This window comes from Homarus americanus, unplaced genomic scaffold, assembly GCF_018991925.1.
Source record: "Homarus americanus isolate GMGI-L3 unplaced genomic scaffold, GMGI_Hamer_2.0 scaffold51859, whole genome shotgun sequence".
Lineage (NCBI taxonomy): Eukaryota > Metazoa > Arthropoda > Malacostraca > Decapoda > Nephropidae > Homarus > Homarus americanus.
In genome coordinates this window covers 4,693,094-4,720,646 of record NW_024711292.1, presented here as the reverse complement: position 1 = coordinate 4,720,646, position 27,553 = coordinate 4,693,094, and the positions used below count along the sequence as shown (strand labels likewise).

Here is a 27,553-nt window from a genome sequence, read left to right as displayed (position 1 = left end):
AACAAAATAGTTTATGTTGAAGAGAGTCTGAAGCAAGATGTTACCTCCACTGAAAAGACACAGAGACTGAAGCCTGTTTGGTGTGTTGAGTGGCTGTTTGGCGTGCTAAAAACTAGTTTCCCTGTACAGTGGGGTATGCTATAACGAATCTAATTGGTTCTAGAACCTTGTTCGTTATAGCATTCGTTCGTTATAGGATTAATCCATTCCAGGCCCCCAAATACAACCACTTAACACTGAAAAATATAATATAAAATTGTAAAAATTGTAAAAAAGTGCATAAATATGCATCTAAACCCCTGAAATAAAGAATATCATTAATATTTGTAATAAAAAAACAATAAATTAGAAAAAAAAAATTTAAATAATGTTCGTTGTAGGAGTTTCGTTCGTTATAGCATTCTCAATTTTATAGGTAAAACCGTTCGTTATAGGAATATTCGTAGTAGGATCCGTTCGTTATAGCATACCCCACTACTTCAATTATGTTAAATAATTGTTAAAATGACTAAAAAATTTAATATATGACTTTTAAAATTATTGAATAGTACAAACTTCTTGATATGTACTAAAATAGTAAGGAATTTAAGCCCTAGAACCGATTACTGTATTGGTGGACTAATACGACAGCTAGTGAGCAAATAAAAGCATGTTGAGGGGTGCTCGTAAGGAATTTATTAATCGAGGGATTGCTCGTTAACCGAAGTGAAGAATATTATGGAAGGTAATTCGTTAACCAAGGCGCTCGTTAACCGAGGGAGCACGGTATATTGATTACCTGTAGTTCGGAAACTTCTCTGGTGTGGGCTGAGAGTGCCGAATTGGAGAACCTGTACCACCTGTCAGGGATTATATTATTACAATACTGCAAAATGCAAGATCCAGTCTATGTTTAACCCCCACTAAGGAATTACACTGAACCCTTGCTATTTTGATATTTTGGGGGCTCTGGGTTGATCAAATTAACTGAAATTATTGAGTAATCCCATCATTGAAATTACAGTACCTTTTACATCACAAAAGAAGAAAATGCAGATAGAATTTAGCAATTTTGAAAGAAGTTAAATGGTACTGTATCTATGTAGTGTATACTGTACACAGGTATCCTTAGTCATTCAAAGGGATATACGTACCGGGTACTGTAGATTCCAGAAATACCTGTACCTGAAATATCAACATTCTTGAATACCATATTTGGTCTCCATAAAACTACCCTTTGAATGGTTTACCTTCAATAAATGCCTTAATAATAATTGTATAACCTGTACCTGTATATAATAATCAGGCTAACACAAAAAGAATTAAATAATCGCAAAAAATAGAATACAATAATGTAATCAATAAAAATTTAGTGTAAATGAATTTTCCAAAAATTATGATGATATTACCAGTAAGTGGAGGATGCAGTAATGATGATAATATCTCTATAAACTATCTAAAAAATATATATACAGCTGCTCCTCGACTTACGACGGGGTTAGGAACCCAAATCCAGGTTGTAAGTCGAAATGGTCGTAAGTCAAAAATGCGAAAATAATACATAGAAAATCTAAAATGGGTGTCTCTCTTGCTTCTTAGCACTACATAACTCTCACTTTTAAGCTTGCCAGCCATTTTAAAGTGAATTCAAACGAAAATTTTGTCTGTGTACTGACTTTGGGACTCGAAAATACGTAATTTGACCAAATTTTGGTACGACTGAGGCAGGTCGTAAGTCGGGGAGGAGCTGTATACAGTATATTTTTAAACACACACTCATCTGATAATTTGGATGTTTATTAGCTGTTTGCGTATGATATGCAGTTTAGACACGATCTTAATGATGACCATACCTGATAACAAATTATATATTGAGCACCATTAAAGTGTACAGTACAGCAAGTTGCTGATTTACATCATAGATACATTCTAAATTAAGTGCAACGTTATTCAGAAAGTTGTAATTTTGACACTATACTCCCAGGGCACATTTTTTATGAATGTAACCTTCACCTTTTCTGAATTTCACACAGTGGAGCCTCTCATTAGTGCAAATGAAAGCAAACTACAGCTCCTCCCCGACTTACGACCTACTCGACTTACGACCACCCACACTTATGACCTGCCTCATTTGTACCAAAATATTGTCAAATTACTTATTTTCGAGTCGCAACGTCAGTACACAGACAAAATTTTCGTTTGTAATTCACTTTAAAATGGCTGGCAAGCTTAAAAGTGAGAGTTATGTGGTGCTGAGAAGAAAAAGACACACCCATTTTAGATTTTCTATGTATTAATTTCGCGTTTTCGATTTACGACCATTTCGACTTATGACCTGTATTTGGGTCCCTAACCCCATTTTAAGTCGGGGAAGAGCTGTACTAAGTTTAAAGAGTTATATGGCATGTTAAATTAGTACACTATATGACATGTTAAAGTGCTGTACAGTTTTAAAATAAATTAAGTTTCAGTCATCCTAACCTAACTTTTTCACTTGACTTCATACTAAAGTTCTGTACAGGTTTGAAAAAAAAAGACATCTGCGAATAAACATTTATTAAACTAATAATAAAAGGTTATATACTGTACCTGTATATATACAGTATTACCCCGCTTTACGCGGTTTCACTTTCCGCGATTTCTCATTTACGCGGTGCCTCGCCAGAACCGAACTTTCACTTTCCGCGGTGCATCTACTCATATACGCGGGAAACGGCGCGGGCAGGATGCGCACAAGGTTGCCCAGTCATCAAAACATTACTGAGTTCTTCACCCACCACCCACCACAGCTGGCCTAAGTCAGTGATAGTGATAGTGAGGATATGGACTTATTTGGACTTTGAGGGGTTTGACAAAGAGGCCCTGCAAGCCTATGTGGTGGATAGTGATACAATTGATACAAGTGATACAGGTGAGGGCCAATAATCTGCCCTCTGCCTCGGAACCAACCCCCCATCCCTGTGTGCCCAGCCATCTTTCCTACTAATGTAAGTGTTAAAAAAACTAATATTATTGATATTTCTCATAATTATTAATTGTGTGTGCATACCATCATAAAATTAAAATGTTATTTTTACTACAGCATAGGTATTGTGTCTGAAAAAGTGGAGTTTGGGGGTCTGGCCAGTCTCTATTGGAATTAATCACATATGTTCTGTTGTTCACTTTACGCGATTTTCACTTTCCGCGGTACCCCATGGGTTCAATTGACCGCGTAAATCAGGGTACTACTGTACAGTGGTCCCTAGATTAACGAACGGTTCAATTAACGAAATTTTGGTTAACGAATTAGCTCCCATAAGGATTTTCAGTTCCATTAACTAACAAAACTTCGATTAACGAAAGCCTTAGGAGAAACACACTTTGTTGTGTGCATCAGCCGATCAGCTGATCAGCTAGTCCGCCAATACAGTAATTGGTTCTATGTTTACATTCGTTTCCAGTGGATTAAAAATATCTAGAAAATTGTGTTCTTGAATATTTTTGCATTTTTTATATTTAAATTATTGGTTATTCTAAAATTTAGCCATCCAAGCTCTGTCTTCATAAAGTTTTTCAACTAATATTTTTGGCTCAGTATATGTAACTTTATTCATTTATTTTTACTCATTTACATGCACACACTGTCCTAAGGGCAAAGTTGTACTGTACATATACTCAAAATAATGTACAAAATGATTACTAAGATTTTTGTCTCGTGCAGACTATCTGCAGACTATCGCATGTTTATATTCATATTAATCACTATCTTATAAGAATTCCAGCAATGTAAATTATATTCTCCCCGGTCACTTCTGTGACATTTTATAAACAAAAAACAAAAACTCAAGCTAAAGGACATAAATAAACAAATAAATACTTCACTAGACCTTCGGCCTCAACTGTCAAACATGTCACTGTCACCTCCCCTTCCTCCCTTCCTCCCTCTATCCCCCCCCCCCCTCCTCCCAGCCAGGGTTTGGTAGTTTTAGGCTTAAAGTTTTTATCTTATATAATATCAAACTAAAGTTACGAGAATATAATTTGCACTGCTGGAATCATTGCGAGACAGTGAATAATTTGAATATAAACATCATATATTTTGCACAAAAGATAAAAATTTTAGTACATTTTAGTAATGTACAAGTTTTTCAACTGTATTTTTGGGTAGATTTACATAAATTTCTAAATTTAATTTTATTCATTTACATGCACACACCATGCGAAAAGAAACATAAAGGAAATAAATGACTTACTGTACGTGCAAACCTGTACTGTACATGTACTAAATGATTATGGTACTAAAATTTTTATGTCTACTAGTGCAAATTATAGCTTGTTTATATTCATATTAATCACTATCTTACAAGAATCCCAGCAATGTAAATTATATTCTCCCAGGTCGTTTCAGTGGCATTTTATAAGAGAAAAGTTTAGTCACACTTAAGGACTGATAAATAAACAAGCATCAGACCTTCGGTGCCAACTGTCAAACATATCACCTCCCCCTCCCTCCCTCCCTCTCCCCAGCCAGGGTTTTAGGCTTACAGTTTTTATCTTATATAATATCACAGACTAAAGATAGGAGAATATAATTTGCATTGCTGGAATCCTTGCAAAACAGCGAATAATTTGAATATAAACGCCATATATTTTGCACAAGGGATATCTCTGAATTAAGAAAAAAAAATGAAAAGATATGACTTTCTCATCAGTTCCTTGAATGTGTTGGTAAGATAACTTGCAATTTCAGGTAGTGGAGAGATATGTGAACGCCCACCAGACACTCTTGTAAGCACTGTTGTATGGTGGTTGAAAGGGGCCCCTGGTTTACCTCCCCATCTTGCCCTGGCACCACTCACAAACCCTTTGCCAGGTGTATCTCTTCCAATGACAGCTGTGCCTCCTATTGCACCTCTTATGAAGTAAGTGAAGTGATAGTTAGCCTGTGTGAAGGCCAGTATACACAACACCCATGATAATTTGGAGGTAGTAACACAAAAGAACGACCAGCACATACCTGGGTATATACATTACAGGTGTAATGTTTTAGTCAAAACTCTTCCTTACTTTTTCCTGCTTTCTTTTAGGTTTATGTATCCCTTCTCTTGATCTATTCACATGAAGCTGAAAGAGCAGTAGAGGTATTTGATTGATTGGTTGATAATTTACATTCTCACATCTTTTTTCTAGGTAATAATTTGCTAATTTTTCTTCTGAATTATCTAGAAATATGTTAATTTCATGTTTTTTCCAAAAAAAGTGATAAGGTACAAACATTCCTCAATTTATGAAAGGCTTCCATTTCTTAAAAGATTTTCATAATTTTGTTCGTAAATTGGATCACATTTTCCCATAGACTTGCATGATAAAAGTAAAGATACATTCCTTTGAAATAAAATATCCTAAAAAATCTTAAAATAATACAAAATATGTTTTAAATTACAATTTTGAGAATATATAAACCAATAATAAACAGAACACATAAGTGCAGTGGAGGACATGGAAGTCACATAGAAACTGCACCACCGGTTGTTATATACAGTGTAGTAGTGTGAGATTACAAGGGCTAGTCAACACATACCTAGGCATATTCTGTACCAGGGGTGGCCACACTTGCTTAACCTAAGAGCCACATACGATAATCTTCGCATGTTTAAGAGCCGCAAGACATGAGCATTTTTATTTGTTTTTGTAAATATTTGGCCAAAACAGGGAAGAAAAAAAAAAGCATCTAATAACATTTCATATTAGAGATATTTAATCAGATACCACAATAAAAATTACAATATAGTATTACCTCTATATTGAACTTCTATACATACCGAAATTCGCTCTTCAGATTCCAGTTTTGCCTCTACTGTACTGTACTGTACAGTATACTGTATAATAATAAATAAAAAACAATAGAATACTGTATTTTACCTTACTTTAAGGTGAGTATGTCGTATTACCGGCAACTTTGTTTACATATCAAACAGCTGATTGTAGAGGCAGTCGATGATGATGCCATATTCTTTACAGAGTGCATTAGTTCTAATGCCTTCTTCATATTTCATAATAATTTCTGCACTGTATATTATCAATATGTTAACTAAATTTCAGAATGACCAATAATTTTAATGTAAAAATGCAAAAATATTCCAGAGACCAACAAAATCGATGTTCACTCCACTGTAAACAAAGTTAAACTGAGAAGGGGTGTTGGTTGATTCAATCAGCTGATGGGCACACAAAAACTGTTCCCTGTACTGTCTAAATTCTCAATATGTTAACTAAATTTCAGAATGACCAATAATTTTAATGTAAAAAATGCAGAAATATTCAAGAGACCAACTTTCTTGATATTTACTTCACTGGAAATGAGTGTAACCAGAGAATCAATTACAGTGGTCCCTCGGTTAACGAACACAATTCGTTCCAGGTCACGCGCACCTGTGTGCATGATATATATATATATATATATATATATATATATATATATATATATATATATATATATATATATATATATATATATATATATATATATATATATATATATATATATATATATATATATATATATATATATATATATATATATATATATATATATATATATATATATATATATATATATATATATATATATATATCCCAATAAAGCACGCGGACTTCTACATACAATCAACACCTCAACCCGCCAGGATTCGAACCCACGGCACACAAGCCTATGACTGTGACCGGGGAACGCTAACCGCTGGACCACCAGGATACTAAAAGCAGTCCTAGACTTTGTTATATTTCACACAAAGCCTGTTCAACGAGCTTATGGCGCCGTGAACCTCTAATGGGGACCACCCGTATCACTTAGGTGGTCAGAGTAACGTTTTACCAAATCCGGCTTCGAAACACGAGGATCCATATATATTTCATTAGCCCAATGAAGCACGCGGACTTCTACATACAATCAACACCTCAACCCGCAAGGATTCGAACCCACGGCCCACAAGCCTATGACTGTGACCGGGGAACGCTAACCGCTGGACCACCACGATACTAAAAGCAGTCCTAGACTTTGTTATATTTTACACAAAGACTGTTCAGCGAGCTTATGGCGCCGTGAACCTCTAATGGGGACCACCCGTATCACTTAGGTGGTCAGAGTAACGTTATACCAAATCCGGCTTCGAAACACGAGGATCCATATATATTTCATTAGCCCAATAAAGCACGCGGACTTCTACATACAATCAACACCTCAACCCGCCAGGATTCGAACCCACGGCCCACAAGCCTATGACTGTGACCGGGGAACGCTAACCGCTGGACCACCAGGATACTAAAAGCATTCCAGATAAAAGATCCCATACTGTACCAAGTTTGAAGAGCAAATATGTGAAGACCATTCCTGATACCACCATACAACCTTACTCACACCACACACCATGATAAAGCTTACTGTAACCCACATTTATTCTACCATCTCTTACACTGTGCCTGTCGGTTTTTTACCATTGAAAGAAAACTGGTAGATTTATTCTTTGTAAATACAGTAGTACCCCGCTTAACAGGCACAGTTTTTTACCATTGAAAGAAAACTGGTAGATTTATTCTTTGTAAATACAGTAGTACCCCGCTTAACGCGGTCAATAGGTCAATAAAACCCACAGGGTACCGTGTTAAGTGAAAACCACTCTAAATGAACAACAGAACATATGGGATTAATTCCAATAGAAACTGGCCCGACCCCCAAACTCCACTTTTACCGACACAATACAGTACCTATGTTCTAGTAAAAATAACATCTTAATTTTATGATGGTACATTGGTACATGCACACAATTAATACTTAAGAGAAATAGAGAAATACAGTCGTTAATGTCCATTCAAATAATGGACTCAACTCCCTCCCCCTCTTCTCACACTACACTGCTGGCTCTTCCCTCTCTGAGAAATTTTTGGGGGAAAACCACTAAATTTTAATAAATAATAACTCAAACTAAAGTTAGGATAATACAATTGACATTGCTGGATTCCTTGTAAGACCAGGAATATTTTGAATATAAATGTCATATATTTTGCACAAAAGATAACATATTTACTCAGAGTAAACATTATATCTAAAATTTGTATGTCTAATGCAAAATCTATGATGTTTATATTCAAAATGATCACCAAATTGTAAGAATTCCAGCAATGTAAATTATATTCTGGCCGGGTAATTTGTATGAATTTTATGAGCTAAAACAAATATCTTCAGTTAATAAAAAAAAAATATTCTTCACGACACTATCTGTCAATCAAAGTACCCCACCTTGCCTCCCCCCCTCTTCCAACCGCGCGGTCAGTCCCAACCCTCCCCCCCACCCCCCACCAATCCTCCCTTCAAGAGAAAGGTTGGGTGAAAAAACTAAATTTTAACATTTTGTATTAAATAATACCTCAGATTAAAGTTAGGATAATATAATTGACATTGCTGGATTCCTTGTAAGACCAGGAATATTTTGAATATAAATGTCATATATTTTGCACAAAAGATAACATATTTACTCAGAGTAAACATTACATCTAAAATTTGTATGTCTAATGCAAAATCTATGATGTTTATATTCAAAATGATCATCAAATTATAAGAATTCCAGCAATGTAAATTATATTCTGACCGGGTAATTTGTATGAATTTTATGAGCTAAAACAAATATCTTCAGTTAATAAAAAAAAAATATTCTTCACACGGTAACAGATGGTCGGTCGGTCCCTCCCTCCCCCCCCACCCCCCACCAACCGTCCCTACCAGATGTTTGGGAAAACCAGAATATTTACCTTTTTAGTAATAAATAATACCTCAGATTAAAGTTAGGATAATAAAATTGACATTGCTGGATTCCTTGTAAGACCAGGAATATTTTGAATACAAATGTCATATATTTTGCACAAAAAATAACATTTACTCAGAGTAAACATTATATCTAAAATTTGTATGTCTAATGCAAAATCTATGATGTTTATATTCAAAATGATCATCATATTGTAAGAATTCCAGCAATGTAAATTATATTCTGGCTGGGTAATTTGTATGAATTTTATGAGCTAAAACAGGCAGGCAGGTGGGGGGTGGGGCGAATCTAAAAATAGCTCTTGAGCCGGACACTGTGCGTATACGTGGAAAAAACCCGCGTTAAGTGAAAGTTCAGCTCTGGCGAGGCACCGCGTATACGTGAAATCGCGCTAAGCGAAACCGTGTTAAGCGGGGTATTACTGTACAGTATTTACACATAAATAGGTAGTGTGTGGAGTAAATTAAGGACTCGTCCACAATCTATTATTCCTCATATATCATATTTGATTGTCTACATGTAAATTATCAGGGTTTGTTTTAAAAATATTTATATCTGCACATATTATGTCATAAAGCCACCAATGTAGTCTTTGATAAATAAGTGATCATACATGGACTAAGCTATTCTTCTTGGCAGCTCACCCATTCAGTATTATACAGTACAGTACTGTATTATTTTTACCGATCATTACAAAACTACTATGAGACTTAGGATATATATTTATCATTTGGACCTGCTCATAATATTCAGTCTTAATATGTGGGTTCTGTAAAGGACACCCAATTTATACTCAGACTAAACTACGTAATTGTTACAACCTATACAGTATTTAACTGCACTCCCTACTTTGATACTCTTAGGGTTCACACATCTTGGAGAGAGGATTGGTAATGTTAATGATACCAGGTGTAGGTGTGGTCAACTGTACATCACAGAAATATGTTGATGAGTACGTACACATTAATATGAAATTATAGGAGAAAACATCAAAACTTTTGGTGTGGGGAGAGGGTGGAGAGCCAAGTGATGCTGTCAACACCCCACTCTTGAGTCACCATATTATATCCAACTTGGATATCAGCATACTGTAAGTACCATTTCCCTAGGACATCTAGCTAAGGAGGACAATGTCAGGTTATTTACTTGGCACCATTATGCTAAGACAGTAAGGAGATGGTACATTAAACAATACATGAATGAAACCTCTTGATAATGCAAGCACCCTATGGGTATTGGGGCTGTGTGCTAGTGCATAGTACATCTAGTACCCATGCTCCCAGAATTATCTTTTGTACAAAGATTTGGGTATTAAAAATGAAACTGCAGAGAGATGGAAGGGTGTCCATTGACAAATTTATTTTATAAAATCATCTGTCATGTATATTTTTGCCTTCAATCTCTTCTGCATCTAAGAAAGATAACCACTCCTCCATGCAGTTTTTCAAGCCCATGATTCTTTTTCTCATGTTTCAGATGGTGTGTAGAAGCCCCTTTCTTTGATAATAATGATAATTACCCAGACCCACATGGAAGAAGATCCAGTTTGCCAAAAATTATGGAAACAGAAGGATTATTTGAGAATACTACTTCAGTGAAGTCTGCACCATCAGAAAGTACTGATTTGTATTCCCAGCTTCATCTCTCCATTCTTCAGACTCTACAGAATGTACCCTTTGTCCGTGCTCGCATGACACAGAAGCAAGTATGTGCATTAGTTAATGAATAATGAAGAATCAGTTAAAATGGTATACAGGTATAAAACAAACACAAAAATTATTTGGTTTAGTAGAAGAAATTAGAGGGTCAGGATTAAGTACTGACATTCCCAACTACTTCAAGGGAAATATGTCTAAATAAGGTCAAATCTTTAATTTATCATTGTTATCAGAATACTACAAATTATTCACTTACATTTTGGCAACATCATCCAGGGTAGTCATAAAATTATATAATGCAGTATTTTGTGTATACAGTGTGTGTGTGTGTGTGTGTGTGTACAGTGGTCCCTCGGTTAAGGAACACAATTTGTTCCAGAAGGTCGTTCGTTAACCGAAAATTTCATTAACTGAAACCATTGTTTCAATGGGATATTGGGTAATTGGTTCCAGCTCACAGAAAAGTATATACAAAGTAAAGCCAGAATATAATTTACATTGCTGGAATTCTTATAAGATAGTGATTAATATGAATATAAACAAGCTAAAATTTGCATTAGACATACAAATTTTAGATCTAATTTAAGAATTTTATTAGGGAGAGCAAAAATTTTATCTTTTGTGCAAAATATATGAAGATTATATTCAAAATATTCCCTGTCTTGCAAGGATTTCAGCAATGCAAATTATATTATCCTAACTTTAGTCTGGGGTATTATTTATTTTTAAACCTGTAAACCTAGTCTTTTTACCCAAACATTTCTCAGGAAGGTGGGGGTAGGAAGGGAGGGGTGACAGTGACATGTTTGACAGTTGGCACCTGTGGTGTGAAGTATTTAATTGTTAGTTCATTTTTTTCTTTTAGATTGAGTTTTTGTTTTTAGCTTATAAAATTTAATAGAAGTGACTGGGGTGAATTTAATTTGCATTGCTGGAATTCTTATAAGATAATGATTAGTTTAGCTGATCATATGAGAATATAATAATGAACAAATAAAAACTGGCAAACGCTGTAATGGCCAGTCACCCCCTCCCTCCTCCAGCACGTTTACACATGAAACTTAGTGTCATCTCTTGTACCTATTAGCTCTCATTAGGCCTATATCAAATCTGAGTAGAACACTGTACAGTATCCTCATTAAAGACTACAGTACAGTGGGGTCTCATTTTGCGTGGGTATATCATACTGGTACAGTAGAACGTCGATATAACACAAGATACATTCCAAGAGAGGTCGTTTTCAACCGAATTTGCACTTAATCGAAATGTTGTTTCAATGGAATAATTTTTAGTTTGGTACTTGAGAGAAACACAAAATACTAAAAAGACAGAGTCTACCCAGATGCACCTCAGCCCATCTCCTAGAATAAACAAAACATTGTTTTTTGTAGTATTATGCTAAAACAAACACTCATAAATCAACACAGCTAATATTACGGGATGCGAAATGGTCTGTTTACTAGCAATCAGCTGATGTGAGAGGGTGGTCTCGCTGGCGCCGCGCATCACTCGCCTCATCTGACTCACCAAGCACTTTCACTTTCCTCTCAGCTTAGTTTTTCATTACTTTTTGCTGGTCCTCCCACTGCTCCAACTGAGAGTCTACCCAGATACACTAGAACTCATCAATCACGACTGTAATGTAATACAGGTCCACAATCCCTTATCCCTTATTTGAGGTGTGTGAAATGTCTACATTCAAATTATTCTCCATCTTGCAAGGATTCCAGCAATGAAAATTTTATTCTCCTAACTTTAGTCTCTGACATTTTATAAGATAAAAAGTTTGAGCCTCAAACTACCTTTGCCCCTGGGAAGGGGGAGGTGTGTGTCTTATCTGTTTTTTTATTATAAAATGTTACCGAATTGACCGAGGAGAATATAACTTACATTGATGGAATTCTTATAAGACAGTGATTAATTTGAATATAAACATGCTATAGTTTGCATTAGACATAAACATTTTAGTAATGATTTAGTACATTTGAGTACAGTACAGGACAATTATTTCTTTTACTTTTTTTAAGAGTGTGTGTGCTTGTAAAGGAGTAAAAATAAATGAAGAAAGTTTTATAAATCTACCCAAAAATACAGTTGAAAACTTGTACATAACTAAAATGTACTACACTAATGTACTAAAATTTTTACCTCTTGTGCAAAATATATGATGTCAATTTTCAAATTATTCGCTGCCTTGCAAGGATTCCAGCAATGCAGGTTATATTCTTCTAACTTTAGTCTGTGATATGTTATAAGGGGTGGGAGGTCTAGTGAAGTAGTGTATTTTTTTTTTTTTTATCTGACCTTTACAGTGAGTTTTTGGTTTTCTCTTATAAAATGTCACTGAACTGACCTGGGAGAATATAACTTACATTGCTGGGATTCTTGTAAGATACTGATTAATTTGAATTTAAATATGCTATAGTTTGAACTAGACATAAAAATCTTTGTAATCATTTAGTACATTTGAGTACATGTACAGTACAGAGTTGGCTTTTATTTGGGCATTATGAACGAGTATGAGAGAGGTTTAAGCGCACCAAATTGACACACACGAGAGGCAGGTGTTACTCTGACAATACCCAATACCCATGCAGCAACTGAAGACAGTGGGTGGGATGGCAGGGGTGGAGCGTTTGGAGGGCTAGCGTTTGGCGTACTTACGACCCATTTTGAAAATTTTGAGCTTGAAATTTAAAATTGTAACCTAACCCCCTGGGTAATCCGCTCCAGATTTGACTCTCGTAAAATAAGAAAGATTCGCTTTAAAGTGATAAGGTGTCCTTAATTGTGGGTGTTGCTTTAAATCAATAATTTTCAATTGATTCACTTTAATACACGTCCATGTATCGGAAATCTGCGCAAGCTATGCCCTTTAACATGTGTTAAAATTGCTATATTGTACTGGACTCACCATACCTTTACTCTTGAAGAACTTTGGGTAACCAACGTAACCTTCGAAAAATGACTCGTACTATTACATAAACTGCATCTACACTATTAAATAAATAATTTAAGAAAGCCCAGGAAGTTAATTATGCTCTACTCCACCATTTTCTCCGAATTGTGGAGGTGTGGAAAGCTCTGGGAAACAGTGGAGGTAAAAGCTAGTCGGTTTAAAAGCTTCAAAATCAACTGCAGACACTTGTAAAGCGACTTCAGCTTCATCAACAATCTCCAGAGTGACAGGGTCATCGTCACTGGATTCTCCTTGAATTGTTGAGGCATGAAATAGGCGGTGATGAGAGCTTCGTGACTGCATTTAAACTCCTGGTAACATTGCCTGTAGGGTTCTACCAAACTGCCTAACTGTGCACTAAGTTCATCACTGTGTTGCAAGTTGGGCTCAGCACTCATTAAAGCATCCTTGTGTTCTTCAATGTTGCTGAAATATTGTATCACCTGGTGCTGAGTTATGTATCCCATGAACAAGGTCAGTTATTTTTAAAATCCGGCAAAAGTACATTGGTTCGTAGCAGTTCCGTACGAAAACTAGTTTATGCAGCATAGAGATTTTCGGGTAATGAGACGACTCTCTCAAAGCTGGGAAATAAACCTCATTCCCGGAATTTCCGGGTAACGGAAAAAATATTGTCGGAAGTTCTGGAAATTGTGCATTACATCATCTCTTGAACCCGGAAAAATATTCCCCAATCCCGGAATTTTCCAGATGTCAGAAAATTGTTCTCAGAATTTCCAGAAAATGCTCCTGATTTTCATCTCTTAAACCTGGAAAAAAATCTCCCATAGCCAGAATTTTCCGGGTACAGTCGGGTCGGGATATATCGCGAGATAGGGTCCAAGGATGTTCACTATATACTAAATTGCAATATTTAATTCCATGTAATCAATGGAGAAAATAGGGTTAGGTTCTGGAGGCCAATAAAAGTGACTAAACTTGACATAAAATGGCACAGTCTAAAGTTAGCAGAATATAAATTACATTGCTGGAATCCTTGCAAGATAGCGAACAATTTGAATATATACATCATATATTTTGCACAAGAGATAAAAATTTTAGACCTTTGTACTAAAATGTACTACTGTACAGTGCATGTAATTAGTACTAAAATTATTATGTCTATTGTGAACTATAACATGTTTATATTCAAATTAATCGCTATCTTACAAGAATTCCAGCATTGTTAATTATATTCTTTTAAGTCAATTCTTTGACATTTTATAAGAGAAAAACTTAAACTTCCCATATATGACAGATAAATAAATACCATTAGATAACCGTTGTCCTCACTCCCGACCCAGCTGTCATTATACATCACCTCCCCCCTCCACTTCCGGCAAGATTGAAAGTGGTTTTAAGCTTAAAGTTTTTATCTTATAAAATGCCATAGACTAAAGTTAGCAGAATATTAATTGCAATGGTGGTATCCTTGCAAGACAGCGAATAATTTGAATATAGACATCATTTATTTTGCACAACAGAAAAAAAAATTGTATTATGGGGGCTACAGGGAGTTCTGCTATAACGCGTGTTTTGACAACGCGAGTTGGCTCTAACGCGATTGATGAATAGAGGAACAATATTTGTAAAACGCGTTTGCTCTAACGCGATTCCACTCGAACGGTTGTTGTGGCTTGGTGCGGGGTTATGCAGTGTTTACAGTTCACATTCGACATCACATGTTCAATTGATTTATGTGTTTTGCTTGTGAGCAATTGCAGAAATAATTTACCGTATATCTCGGCCTATAAGAAGGAATTTGAACCATAAAAAAATTAGCCCAAAGTTAGGGGGTCGTCTTAAAGCACTAGATATAAAAGTCTTACCTCTTAAATATTGCGGTTTAGCATGTCAAGAGTGGTGATGGAAACATCGTAAACCACTCAAGGTCCTACCACTAATTATTTTATACTGAAACTTACGTTTGGGAAGCTGGTTTAAAATTAAGATTACCGGTATATTAAAATAATAAAAATGTATTATAAACCTGTCTAACATACCGTAAAAGAACAATATACCCCGGTAATAAACACAGCTGCTATCATCACCCCCCCGCCCATTTGCCAGTGACAAGAAAGGGAAAGTGACCCTGACTGTGACCGCCTGTGGCTATTTTTAGCCGTCCTTGTGTTCGGAGGTGGTCAGTAATGCATATCTGTATATTTACTGATCATAATACTTATCTCCTATAAATAATTCATTTAAAATTTATTTTTTTACAAAGAATATTCAGTAAATGACTGCGTTAATTCTTGAAACTACCGACAGTGGTAAATTTAGGATATAAATGATGAACAGAAGTCACGTCATGGATTCGGAGTTTGGTCCTTAATGATCACCATAAATATCTGGTCAACTTCACCTACCAGGTATAATGGTAGCCTCCCTTTTTCGCGAAACAAGTACAGTAATACCGCGCTTAACGCGGTTTCACGTATACGCGGTGCCTCGCCAGAGCTGAACTTTCTCTTAACGCGGGTTTTTTCCACGTATACGCGCAGGGTGTCCGGCTCGAGATGCTGTTTTTAGATTCGCCCCACCCGCCTGCCTGCCTGTTTTAGCTCATAAAATTCATACAAATTACCCAGCCAGAATATAATTTACATTGCTGGAATTCTTACAATATGATGATCATTTTGAATATAAACATCATAGATTTTGCATTAGACATACAAATTTTAGATATAATGTTTACTCTGAGTAAATATGTTATTTTTTGTGCAAAATATATGACATTTGTATTCAAAATATTCCTGGTCTTACAAAGAATCCAGCAATGTCAATTATATTATCCTAACTTTAGTTTGAGGTATTATTTATTACTAAAAACGTAAATATTCTGGTTTTCCCACACATCTGGTAGGGAGGGACCGACCGACCATCTGTTACTGTGTGAAGAATATTTTTTTTTTTTATTAAATGAAGATATTTGTTTTAGCTCATAAAATTCATACAAATTACCCTGTCAGAATATAATTTACATTGCTGGAATTCTTACAATTTGATGATCATTTTGAATATAAACATCATAGATTTTGCATTAGACATACAAATTTTAGATATAATGTTTACTCTGAGTAAATATGTTATCTTTCGTGCAAAATATATGACATTTATATTCAAAATATTCCTGGTCTTACAAGGAATCCAGCAATGTCAATTATATTATCCTAACTTTAATCTGAGGTATTATTTAATACTAAATGTTAAAATTTAGTTTTTTCACCCAACATCTCTTGAAGGGAGGATTGGTGGGGGGTGGGGGGGAGGGTTGGGACTGACCGCGCGGTTGGAAGAGGGGGGGAGGCAAGGTGGGGTACTTTGATTGACAGATAGTGTTGTGAAGAATATTTTTTTTTTATTAACTGAAGATATTTGTTTTAGCTCATAAAATTCATACAAATTACCCGGCCAGAATATAATTTACATTGCTGGAATTCTTACAATTTGGTGATCATTTTGAATATAAACATCATAGATTTTGCATTAGACATACAAATTTTAGATATAATGTTTACTCTGAGTAAATATGTTATCTTTTGTGCAAAATATATGACATTTATATTCAAAATATTCCTGGTCTTACAAGGAATCCAGCAATGTCAATTATATTATCCTAACTTTAGTTTGAGGTATTATGTATTAAAATTTAGTGGTTTTCCCCCCAAAATTTCTCAAGAGGGAAGAGCCTTATTTTAAATAACCAACCATAAATAAATGCAAAAGGAAAAAAGATCAAAGGTGAGAAAAATTATATTGTATACAGTCAACCCTCACTTTACGCGGTTAATGTAACCCGCAGGGTCCCGCGGAAAGTGAGGAACGCGTAAAGTGAATAACATAACATATGGGATTAATTGAAATAGAGTCCGAGCCGACCCCCAAACTCCACTTTTTGACGACACACAACTATGTTGTAGTAAAAAATTTTATCTTAACTTTATGATGGTATGAAAAAACAAGTAATATAGAAGAGGTTAGGTTAGGAAAAATAAAGGTTAGGTTAGGAAAACTAAAAGTTATGTGGAACACTTACGTTAGTAGAAGAGATGGGTCGGCATACGGGGATGGAGGCTGGTTCCGAGGCAGAGGGCAGATAACTAGCCCTCAGGTGAATCACCATTACTAGGTGAATCACCATCACTGTCACTTACAATTGTCAGGGCTTCCCTGACAAATCCCTCAAAGTCATCTTCACTGTCACTATCACTGGCTTGGGCTGGCTGTGGTGGGTTACGGGCGAAGAAATCTGTTATACTTTGCTGACGGCTGGTGTTGATGTTGTCGTGATACACCTTGATGTAGGGCTCCATAGTCTGCAACAGCTGGGTAGTGAAGATTTCGTACCTGTTTGCGTCAGGGTCGTCAGAAAGGAGGAGCTTGGCTTTCTCGATACACTCGATGGCACCCCTAACATTACTATAGGATAAGTGTTGTTCTTCTTGGGATGACGCACCACCTGCCTCTTCACTGACGTCGTCATCATCATCATCTACCATCTCCTCGGTAGTCACATCAGATTTCATTATCACCTCCAGGATGTCGTCGTTGGTGGTCTCGGAGAAGCCTGGAACTGTAACAGTCTGCGCAGCTTCTCTGGCAAGGTCCACTGCTACTGCAACAGTCTGAACCTCACCAGTCACAGATTGACTCCTCCTCTCACCTGGTATTCCATGCAACACATGTCTTCATGCGTGACGAATTGTAGCAATAGACAGCTGATCCCATGACTTCACCAAGAAGTCCACAGCTTTCTTGATGTTAAATACTCTCCAGAATTGTTTGAACAGTATTTTTTGCTGTGCCAACTGTTGATCCTCATCTTCTTCGCTCTTGCTATCGGTGGTGGTGTCACGCAGGTTGCGCAACTTTTCCCTGGTGTTGGTGTAGTCATTCAGGAGTTTGAATTTTTTCGGTGAGAATGCAGCTTTTACATTACAGATTAACTCTTGGTCCATGGGCTGTAATATAGACGTAGTGTTGGGAGGAAGGAAGACCACTTTTACGTTGGGGTGACGATCTAACAGTAGGGGCGAGTGTCCTGGTGCGTTGTCCAGCAGCAACAAAATCTTGAATGACACATTCTGTTGCTCACAGAATTTCTTTACATCGGGAACAAAACAGTCATCAAACCAGGAGAGGGACAGTGTAGAGAACATCCACGCCTTACATGCGGTCAGCCAGTGGACATTTAGCTTGGTCATGTCCATTGTTTTGTAGGCGTGCGGCTTGCGTGCTGTGTGGATCACCGATAACTTGAGCTTACTGATACCGGAGGCATTGGTGGTAAACAGGACGGTGATACGTTCCTTCTGCATCTTCCGGCCCCGAATCTTGCTGGCATTCTTTACAACGAAGGACTTGGAAGTTAGCTTTTTCCAGAAAAGACCAGATTCGTCCATGTTAAACACCTGGTCGTCGGTGTACTGTCCTTCCTCCATAATCTCACGTAAAAACGGAGGAAATTCCCTAGCCGCAGCACGGTCAGCACTCGCTTCTTCACCACCAATGTTTATATTCGTGATCTTGTTCCGGATCTTAAACCTCTGTAACCACCCAGAGGAAGCATTAAAGGGTTTGGGCTCTGTAGTTCCCATCTTTCGTGCCACTGCAATGTACAGTTCACGTGCGTAGTCCTTAACAGAGCACGTGTCGACCGCCATGTTCCGTCGCGCCTGACGCACCAAGTACCTCACAAGTAATTTTTCTGTCTTGAGAAGCACCTGGTTGTGAAAATACTTGATCATAGAAGCACCTGTAGACTTTGTGATCTTCATGTGCTCCTTTATCTTGGCTGCATCCTTCTTTATTGTTCGAATCGTAGATTCATTCACACCATGCTGGCGCGCCAAATCAACCTGCCTTGTTCCTTTCTCCAACTCTTGGATGATGGTATACTTCACCTCGTAGCTTAAGGAACGTCGTGTCTTCTTTGGCTTAGTGCCGCTGGGTCCAGGTAAGGAAAGGTTTCTCTCTGGGGGTGGTGGTCCGGCGGAAGCCATTTTAGAGAACAATGGATGCACGTTTACACGGTCTGGCGTGGAGGGATGAAACTGGCGCGGCTAGGTCAAGGATCATCTTTCCTCCCGCCCTCCCTCCCCCGGGTGGACACGTCATAATACTTTAAGCCAATTACAGCTAGCAGCAGAGGGGGGTAGGGATGCATGGCCAATTACAGTCGGATACGTCATATGACGTCAGTGATAACGCAACAAAGACACACACTGCGCAACCTTACCGCGCGGCTTGCCCAAGCGGAGGGAGGAGGAGGGAGAGGCGAGGAGCACAGGCAGGCAGGCGGGTGGGGCGAATCTAAAAATAGCGTCATGCCGGACACTCTCCGCGTAATGGGGTTCACGCACCTCGTAATGTGAGCACGTTAGGTTCTGGCAAGGCACCGCGTTAACGTGGAAACGCGGAATGTGGGACCGCGTAAAGTGTGGGTTGACTGTATATGTTGTGTTGTCAAAGGAAGAGAAACAATTGAAACTCTGCAATTGTGTGTAAATGAGGCAGAAAGATAGATCAGCAACCTAAGACTTGGTCACAATTTTCGTGATGCCATATGGAAGTAGGATCTACCATTAGACAATACTGTACGTTATGCTTCCAATATCTTCCCAGGCGGTAGTATCTCCCTGTTTGGTAGACGCCTAAAACTTTTAGTAATATTACTTTGATACAACATGATAAATTAGACAAACACTGAAAATAAACAAACAATAGTTATTTACCAAGACCTTCTCTCTGAGAACAGAGGGTAATAGATGGAGGGAGATAAGAAGGCTATTTATAGCCCGTCTTTGTGTCGGAAGTCGACCGCACTATTAATAATTCATTTAAAATTTATATTTTTTACATAGAATATTCAGTACATGACTGCTCTTATAAAATAGGCCGAGATATACGGTATGTAATATTTATGTTTGTGTGATGTAAACAGAGCGCTTGGCCTCTCTCTCTCTCTGTATGGGTGGAATTCGTGGTTTAGAGTGAGTGATACGAATGTCGTAACATTACTAGGCTGAAGGCGCCTGAATGCTACTTAAACACATCAAAACTATGTTAATTGATCATTGTATAATAAATTCATTCACTCATAATTTAAAATTCCCTTATCATCCTGTGTTATATACAGAAATACTTGAGTCCCTGAGCGAGTACACAAAAAGAAAACGGAGGACTAAAACATCCTGAAGTGGGTAGAGAACGGACATCTCTACTGTTTTGTGGGCGCAGTAGCATAATATGAATACAGTAGTACCCCGCTTAACGCTGTCAATAAAACCCACAGGGTACCGTGTTAAGTGAAAACCGCGCTAAGTGAACAACAGAACATATGGGATTAATTCCAATAGAAACTGGCCCATCCCCAAACTCCACTTTTTCCGACACAATACCTATGTTCTAGTAAAAATAACATCTTAATTTTATGATGGTACATGCACACAATTAATACTTAAGAGAAATAGAGAAATACAGTCACCAAGTTAATGTCCATTCAAATAATGGACTCAACTCCCTCCCCCTCTTCTCACACAACACTGCTGGCTCTTCCCTCTCTGAGAAATTTTTGGGGGAAAACCACTAAATTTTAATAAATAATACCTCAAACTAAAGTTAGGATAATACAATTGACATTGCTGGATTCCTTGTAAGACCAGGAATATTTTGAATATAAATGTCATATATTTTGCACAAAAGATAACATATTTACTCAGAGTAAACATTATATCTAAAATTTGTATGTCTAATGCAAAATCTATGATGTTTATATTCAAAATGATCATCAAATTGTAAGAATTCCAGCAATGTAAATTATATTCTGACCAGGTAATTTGTATGAATTTTATGAGCTAAAACAAATATCTTCAGTTAATAAAAAAAAAATATATTTTTCACACTGTAACAGATGGTCGGTCGGTCCCTCCCCACCCCCCACCCCCCACCAACCATCCCACCAGATGTGTGGGAAAACCAGAATATTTACCTTTTTAGTAATAAATAATACCTCAAACTAAAGTTAGGATAATATAATTGACATTGCTGGATTCCTTGTAAGCCTAGGAATATTTTGAATACAAATGTCATATATTTTGCACAAAAAATAACATATTTACTCAGAGTAAACTTTATATCTAAAATTTGTATGTCTCATGCAAAATCTATGATGTTTATATTCAAAATGATCATCATATTGTAAGAATTCCAGCAATGTAAATTATATTCTGGCTGGGTAATTTGTATGAATTTTATGAGCTAAAACAGGCAGGGTGGCGGGTGGCGGGTGGGGCAATCTAAAAATAGCTCTCGAGCCGGACACTCACCGCGTATACGTGGTAAAAACCCGCGTTAAGTGAAAGTTCAGCTCTGGCGAGTCACCGCGTATACGGTAAAACGCGCTAAGTGAAACCGCGTTAGGCGGGGTAATACTGTAATATGTAAATTACAATTTACATATATATGTATACTGTATGTAAATTGTAAAAATTTAAATAAAAGAGAAAAACTAAATACGTAGCGTTTAAAGTGTACTGTATAGTGTTGTGGCTTGGCGCGGGGTTATGCAGTGTTTACAGTTCACGTTCGACATCACATGTTCAATTGATTTATGTGTTTTGTTTGTGAACAATTGTAGAAATAATTTATGTAATATTTATGTATACAGTATACCTGTACATTATATGTAAATTGTAAAATTTTAAATAAGAGAGAAAAACAAAATACATAGCGTTTTAGACCCGCGCGCTCTGTTTACTCCACACGTTCAGTGTGAAACACGTGTGAAGTTTTTAAGCGTCCTCAGTGAATTCTGATTACTGTTTCTCCAATTTTGTGACTTTGGAAAAGAAGAATATCTCTGGGAAGTGTTCTGGTGATCGCATTTCCAGTGGTGATCGTAAAAGAAAGGCTATAACACTTGAAGAAAAGCTTGATGTTTCATGACTTCTCAACATCAACCTTCTCCCCCATCAAGTTATATTCATATTTTTTCAAGGTAAAGTGTAACATTTGCTGTATGATTTCATTATTAGATATGAATGTAACATTTATTTAGACTGTGCTCTCCTTTGTGTTAGGCTAACTACGAATTTTTTTTTCGATTTGGAGTAATCTGCACCTAACCCTATTTTCTCCATAAGCCCTGTTATTTCTATTACGCGAATTTCTATAACACGATGTTTTACAAGAACACAACTATCGCGTTAAAGCAGAACTACCTGTATTTAGTGGATTTTTAGTAGTGTTTCTGACTTTATACGCTTTTTGGCTTTATGTGAGGTCTCAGGAACATAACCCCACGTAAGTTGTGAGTCTACTGTAAATAAATTTATCGTTATATATTGGAAAATTTTGATAATTTTGGTAGTCGTGATAAATTTGAAATATTTCCTGCCCGACTTCCCTCGCGAAATAAAAAAAAATTATCGCTATATACAGTATATAGGAAAATTTTGATAATTTTGGTAGCCGCGATGTAAAAAAAATCTTTATATAAAGTCGCTATATATCCCGACTACTGTACTGGGAACATTTTCTTGGAATTTTCCAGAAAATGTGCCCCTTGAAAATTGTTCCCAAAGCCAGAGTTTTCCGGAAAATTCCAGCTTGGGGAACGATTTTCCGAGAAAATTTCAATTCCGGCTATCAGAGAGTTCTGGGTTTGAGGGATTCCGGCTGGTGGAGATATTAACGTAGAGGATTTGTTTTACTGTGGATATTTAGACTCATCTTGTAGAAACTACATCACATAGCAAGAATTACTTGAAAGTGATAAAAATAGTAATAGATAATCTAAGCTAAGTTATTAAAAAAACACTAAATTGGTGATATGTTGAAAAATTTAGATTTTTCAGAAATATGTTGGATAAAGAACTCCTCTGAGATGCTTGGATGAAAATGTATGGAGATGTTATGAACAAGTGAATGTACTGGTATTAACAGGTTGGTGAAACACTGCTGGTGCAGTTAAATGTAAAGAGGGAGAGGTAGACTAATAGACTGCTGATGTCTTTTTGAGTAGTGGGCTCGGGTACCATTGGATCTCAAATTTCAGGCTTTCCTTGCAAACATAACCAACAGAAGGCACCTTTAACCACGAGGATTCAGAAAATGTATAGTTTCTGAATTTTAATTACAAATAATTATGCAGATAGGAAGTAAATACAGGCACCAGACACAGACATAATTGGTGATGACCGTGCCCTGACCCCATTGATTTTGTGACAGCCAGAGAGTGAAAAATTTATTTTACACTAACTGTAGGGTTTTTACTTAAAAATTATGTATCATAAAAAAAAATATTATTTTGACATACAGTATTAGTAAAAAAGAATAACTCTTTCAGGTATTGTGCCCAAAACACGTGACTAGTGTAGTTGACGCTGTGTGCGAGAGAATCAGAACATATGGATTGGAAAATGAAGAAGCTGTAAATATGTCTCTTGACAGATTGGCACAGATTATCTTAGTTGCATTACACACAGAATCTCTTTCTGGATCCCTCAGTAAGTATATTCTAATATAAAGGCAAACCCCAATTTACAAGGCTGTGAATTATATCCTAAATTAATGCATTTCTTTACTACCAGTTTGCTAACTTATTTCGATAACATAGGTGTCATCTTTCTTCTACAATCATCATATAACTTACTCCTCAAACTCACAAAGACAAGTAGACTCATCACCAGTAAGCTCACAGTCACTCAGGCAGATTGTCCAATTTATCCTGCTATATTTTTATGTAATATGTGTAAAATTAAAAAAAAACATATATGTTCTGGGTTCTCATGTGTCATATGCTAATTATTTACACTAAATGTGTAGAGTTATAAGAGAAAGTGTAGAATTTGGAATTGTGATCACTGGCTGGCTGGCTGATGGGACTGACAGCTTGGCAGAACTTGGTAACAAGTATACATAACATTTTGTGCCCCTTTGCTTACATTATTTTTCCATTGGCTTTAAGACACTTAATGCTATACCACTTTTTGAACATTTTAAGCCAGTCCATGGTGAAATCACATTGCTGTTGAATTTTAAATTCCTCCTAAACTCCAGAGCTTTATCACAAAGCAATAGTCTAGAAATGGCAATTCCTTTGTTTCTTCATTGCTTTAACCATTCATATTGCACTTTGTCCAGGCATTTTTATTCATAGACTGTGCTTAGTCCAGTTTGTGCAGAATTTCCACATTTATTTTTTTTACACTTGCTACTTTGTTTTCTTTAAACACTGTTGAACTGGAAATGTTGGTTAAAGCTCAAACAACTGTAACCACAGCATTCACGCTATTTCAACAAAGCAGCGTAAATTTAAGCTGACACAATAACTCGCTGGGAGGTCAATTGTGAGATTTTTTCAGAGAAAATTTATCTTTATTTTATAATAGGAGTTACAGTAATTGGAAAATGTGCATCAATTTACTTGCATTTTATTTTTGCACAGTACCTTTTGTATTTTTTTCTTCAGGAACATAACCCTATCATAAATTGGGGTCTGCCTGTAACTGCTAATCTCCAAGTTCCTTTTATCTCCTCTTTTCAGTCTAATGGAAGACTAATGTTTAACCCAATACATGTACTGTACTACAACCTAAGCAGGAAGAATTAAAGAAAAGAACAATCAAGAGGTCTGCACCTGTGGTTCATAGAGTGCCTTCAATTCCACAGATGGGGACTCATGGAGTTTTTAAAGGCCTCTGAGCCGCACAGGCACAGACCTGATGGAGTTCAGAATGAAATCCAAATGTAACAGGTGTGAACCTATCAACTTTGGAAGGACCATGAGTGCCATAGGCTGTGGAGTTTATAAGGGCCTGATGTGCTCAGAGGCCCTTCTGAACCTAACATCAGTGCCTGTGGCATTCAATAATCATTCCAAACCACACAGGTCTGCACCTGTGGCACTTGGGCCAGGCTCTGAAGTTGACAGATCCACACCTGTGGTACAAAGAGGCCCTCTTAAAGTTGACAGGTATGCATCTATGGCACTTGGAATGGATTCCAAATCTCATAGGTTCATCACACTTGTGGTGCACTTAGGCCTTTCTGAATTTTGCAGGCTTGTACCTGTGGCACTTGGAATGCCTTCCAAACTACATAGGTCCATGTGTGTGGTGTTCTGAGGCCTTTCTAAACCTCATAGGTCTGTGCCTGTGATGCTTGGAGCACCTTCCTCATAGGTCTGTGCCTGTGATGCTTGGAGCACCTTCCTCATAGGACCATGCCTATGATGCTCAAAAGCCCATCACAACCTATCAGGTCCTTGACTGGGGTATGCATAAGCTGAACCTCACAGGTCCACTCCTGTGGCACTTGGAGCAGTTTCCAAACTACACAGGCCTCTGTGTGTGGTGCTCAGAGTGCCTTCCAAACCTTACAGGTCTGTACCTGTAATGCTGAAAACATCTTCTGAACCACACAGGTGTGATGTGCATGAGACACCTAGAACAGATTCCGTTCTTCACAGGATAGTGCCTGCGGCACTCAGAAAATCATCAGTACCTCTCGGGTCCTTGTCTAGTTTATTAGAAAACCAAACCTCACAGGTCCACTCCAGTGGTGCTCAGAGTGCCTGTGACACAGGTACATACCTGTGAATCAAAATTTTGGTGAGCTACAGATGATTTTATCTCAGTTGAGTTGAATTTCAGGTTTAGCCACTTGACATAGGTTCATAGAATTAATATTCTCAGATGTTTACTTTGTCTTCACATTACTGTAAATGTATCTTGGTATCTCCTGCAGCAGTAGACTGTTATAACTTTTCTCTTTGTACATAAACCTTCCTTTTTTGCAGGTGATATGTGGGACTCGTTGCACAGGCTACCAAGACAGAACCGTCTTATTTCTACTCTTTTGGCTACTCGTGAAACCCGGTGACTACAAGAATTGTAATGACTATTAATCAAGTTGTTGCTTAGTCAGTGGAAAGTCCATTGTTGATGAGACCTTCAAATCCTCTTTGATATTTTTTAGAGGACAAAAAATTGGATTTATTTAACAGTTCAAATTGCAAGTGTACACATAAATGATCAAAGTAAGTCAAATTGGTAAATGCAACTTTTGTAATTAGCTTTACTTAAGAGCTTAAGGTTTTATAATAAAACTTGTCTTGTTTTATTTTGTAACAGCATTATAAGTTCAAGAGTATAGTGCATATTGTGCTTATAATTTTAATTCTTCAAAGGGTGTGTTTTAAAGTAATTTTTTTGTGGGGGGAAAATGGACAACAGTGCAGAGAAGAGGCATTACCAATAAAAAACTTATCACATGATTGTTTTGAATCTTTATTTAAATATACTTACCAGGCGGTGCAGATTATGTAGAATATTTACTTCTCCCCAACAAGTGACGTGAAATTTACTCGTCTGGATATATTTTTTGCCTTGACAAATTATGGAGGAAATTTGCTTGCTTGGCTTTTTATGGGAAAAGTTAAACAAACATTCAAATGTACTGTGTGTATCAACTTACAGATTACTTGTGTCCATCTAAAATATCCTCACCCAGTCAGTTTTCCTTGCTTCTTATTCACATTGATATTTTTACTTCAATTTGTAGCACAACTCTGCTTACATAATAACCAGTGTTGTTGTTGTTTTTTTTTTTTTTTTTTTTTTTTTTTCAGGTATATGTACAGATATTCAGGTCAATTTAATGTGAGAATAGACCAATAGAAATAGGAGGGATAAGTTATGATATCACTGAGGCTGTAGCACACACCTGGGTGTGGGAACAAAAAAGTCAGGAATAAATTTTTCTGTGACATACTGTGATGTCACAATATGGTGTCAGATTAAGCACACCCACAGCTCCTCCCTTTCCATCACTTCGCTGGTTTAAGGATCTCACTTGATAAACATGTACTGTACAGGGAAGTGGGGGTCATGCAGTACCTGACAAATTCCCACGTGGGTAATTTCTTCTCAAAATAAACTTGTCCACAGGGCACAAGAACATGTAAAATCACTTAGCTCACCATTAGGCTAATCTGCACAGCCTGATATTTACCTACCATATTTCCAGCTCATAAGATGCTACAAGCGATTAGACGCACCCTATAATTAGCAAAGTATATTTTGGAAAAAATTATTTTTGCAGATTCAATAGCCTTCCCTACTGGCAAGTCCAAGTCACTGGCTGTATGC

The 27,553-nt window shown here is 36.9% G+C and overlaps 1 protein-coding gene across 4 annotated transcripts in view; it reads left to right on the top strand.

Moving 5' to 3' along the window:
- The window catches only part of LOC121875937 (uncharacterized protein C7orf26 homolog), a 51,089-nt gene extending 24,363 nt beyond the window's left edge, over nt 1-26,726 (top strand). For all 4 annotated transcript variants that reach the window (XM_042380907.1, XM_042380741.1, XM_042380829.1 and 1 more), the window contains 4 exons: nt 4,712-4,883; nt 10,257-10,485; nt 23,749-23,908; nt 26,203-26,726. In XM_042380907.1, coding sequence (XP_042236841.1) covers nt 4,712-4,883; nt 10,257-10,485; nt 23,749-23,908; nt 26,203-26,285 — 644 coding nt within the window. In that variant the 3' untranslated portion in view covers nt 26,286-26,726. The remainder of the gene's footprint in view (nt 1-4,711; nt 4,884-10,256; nt 10,486-23,748; nt 23,909-26,202) is intronic.
- Nucleotides 26,727-27,553: the final 827 nt, after the last annotated feature.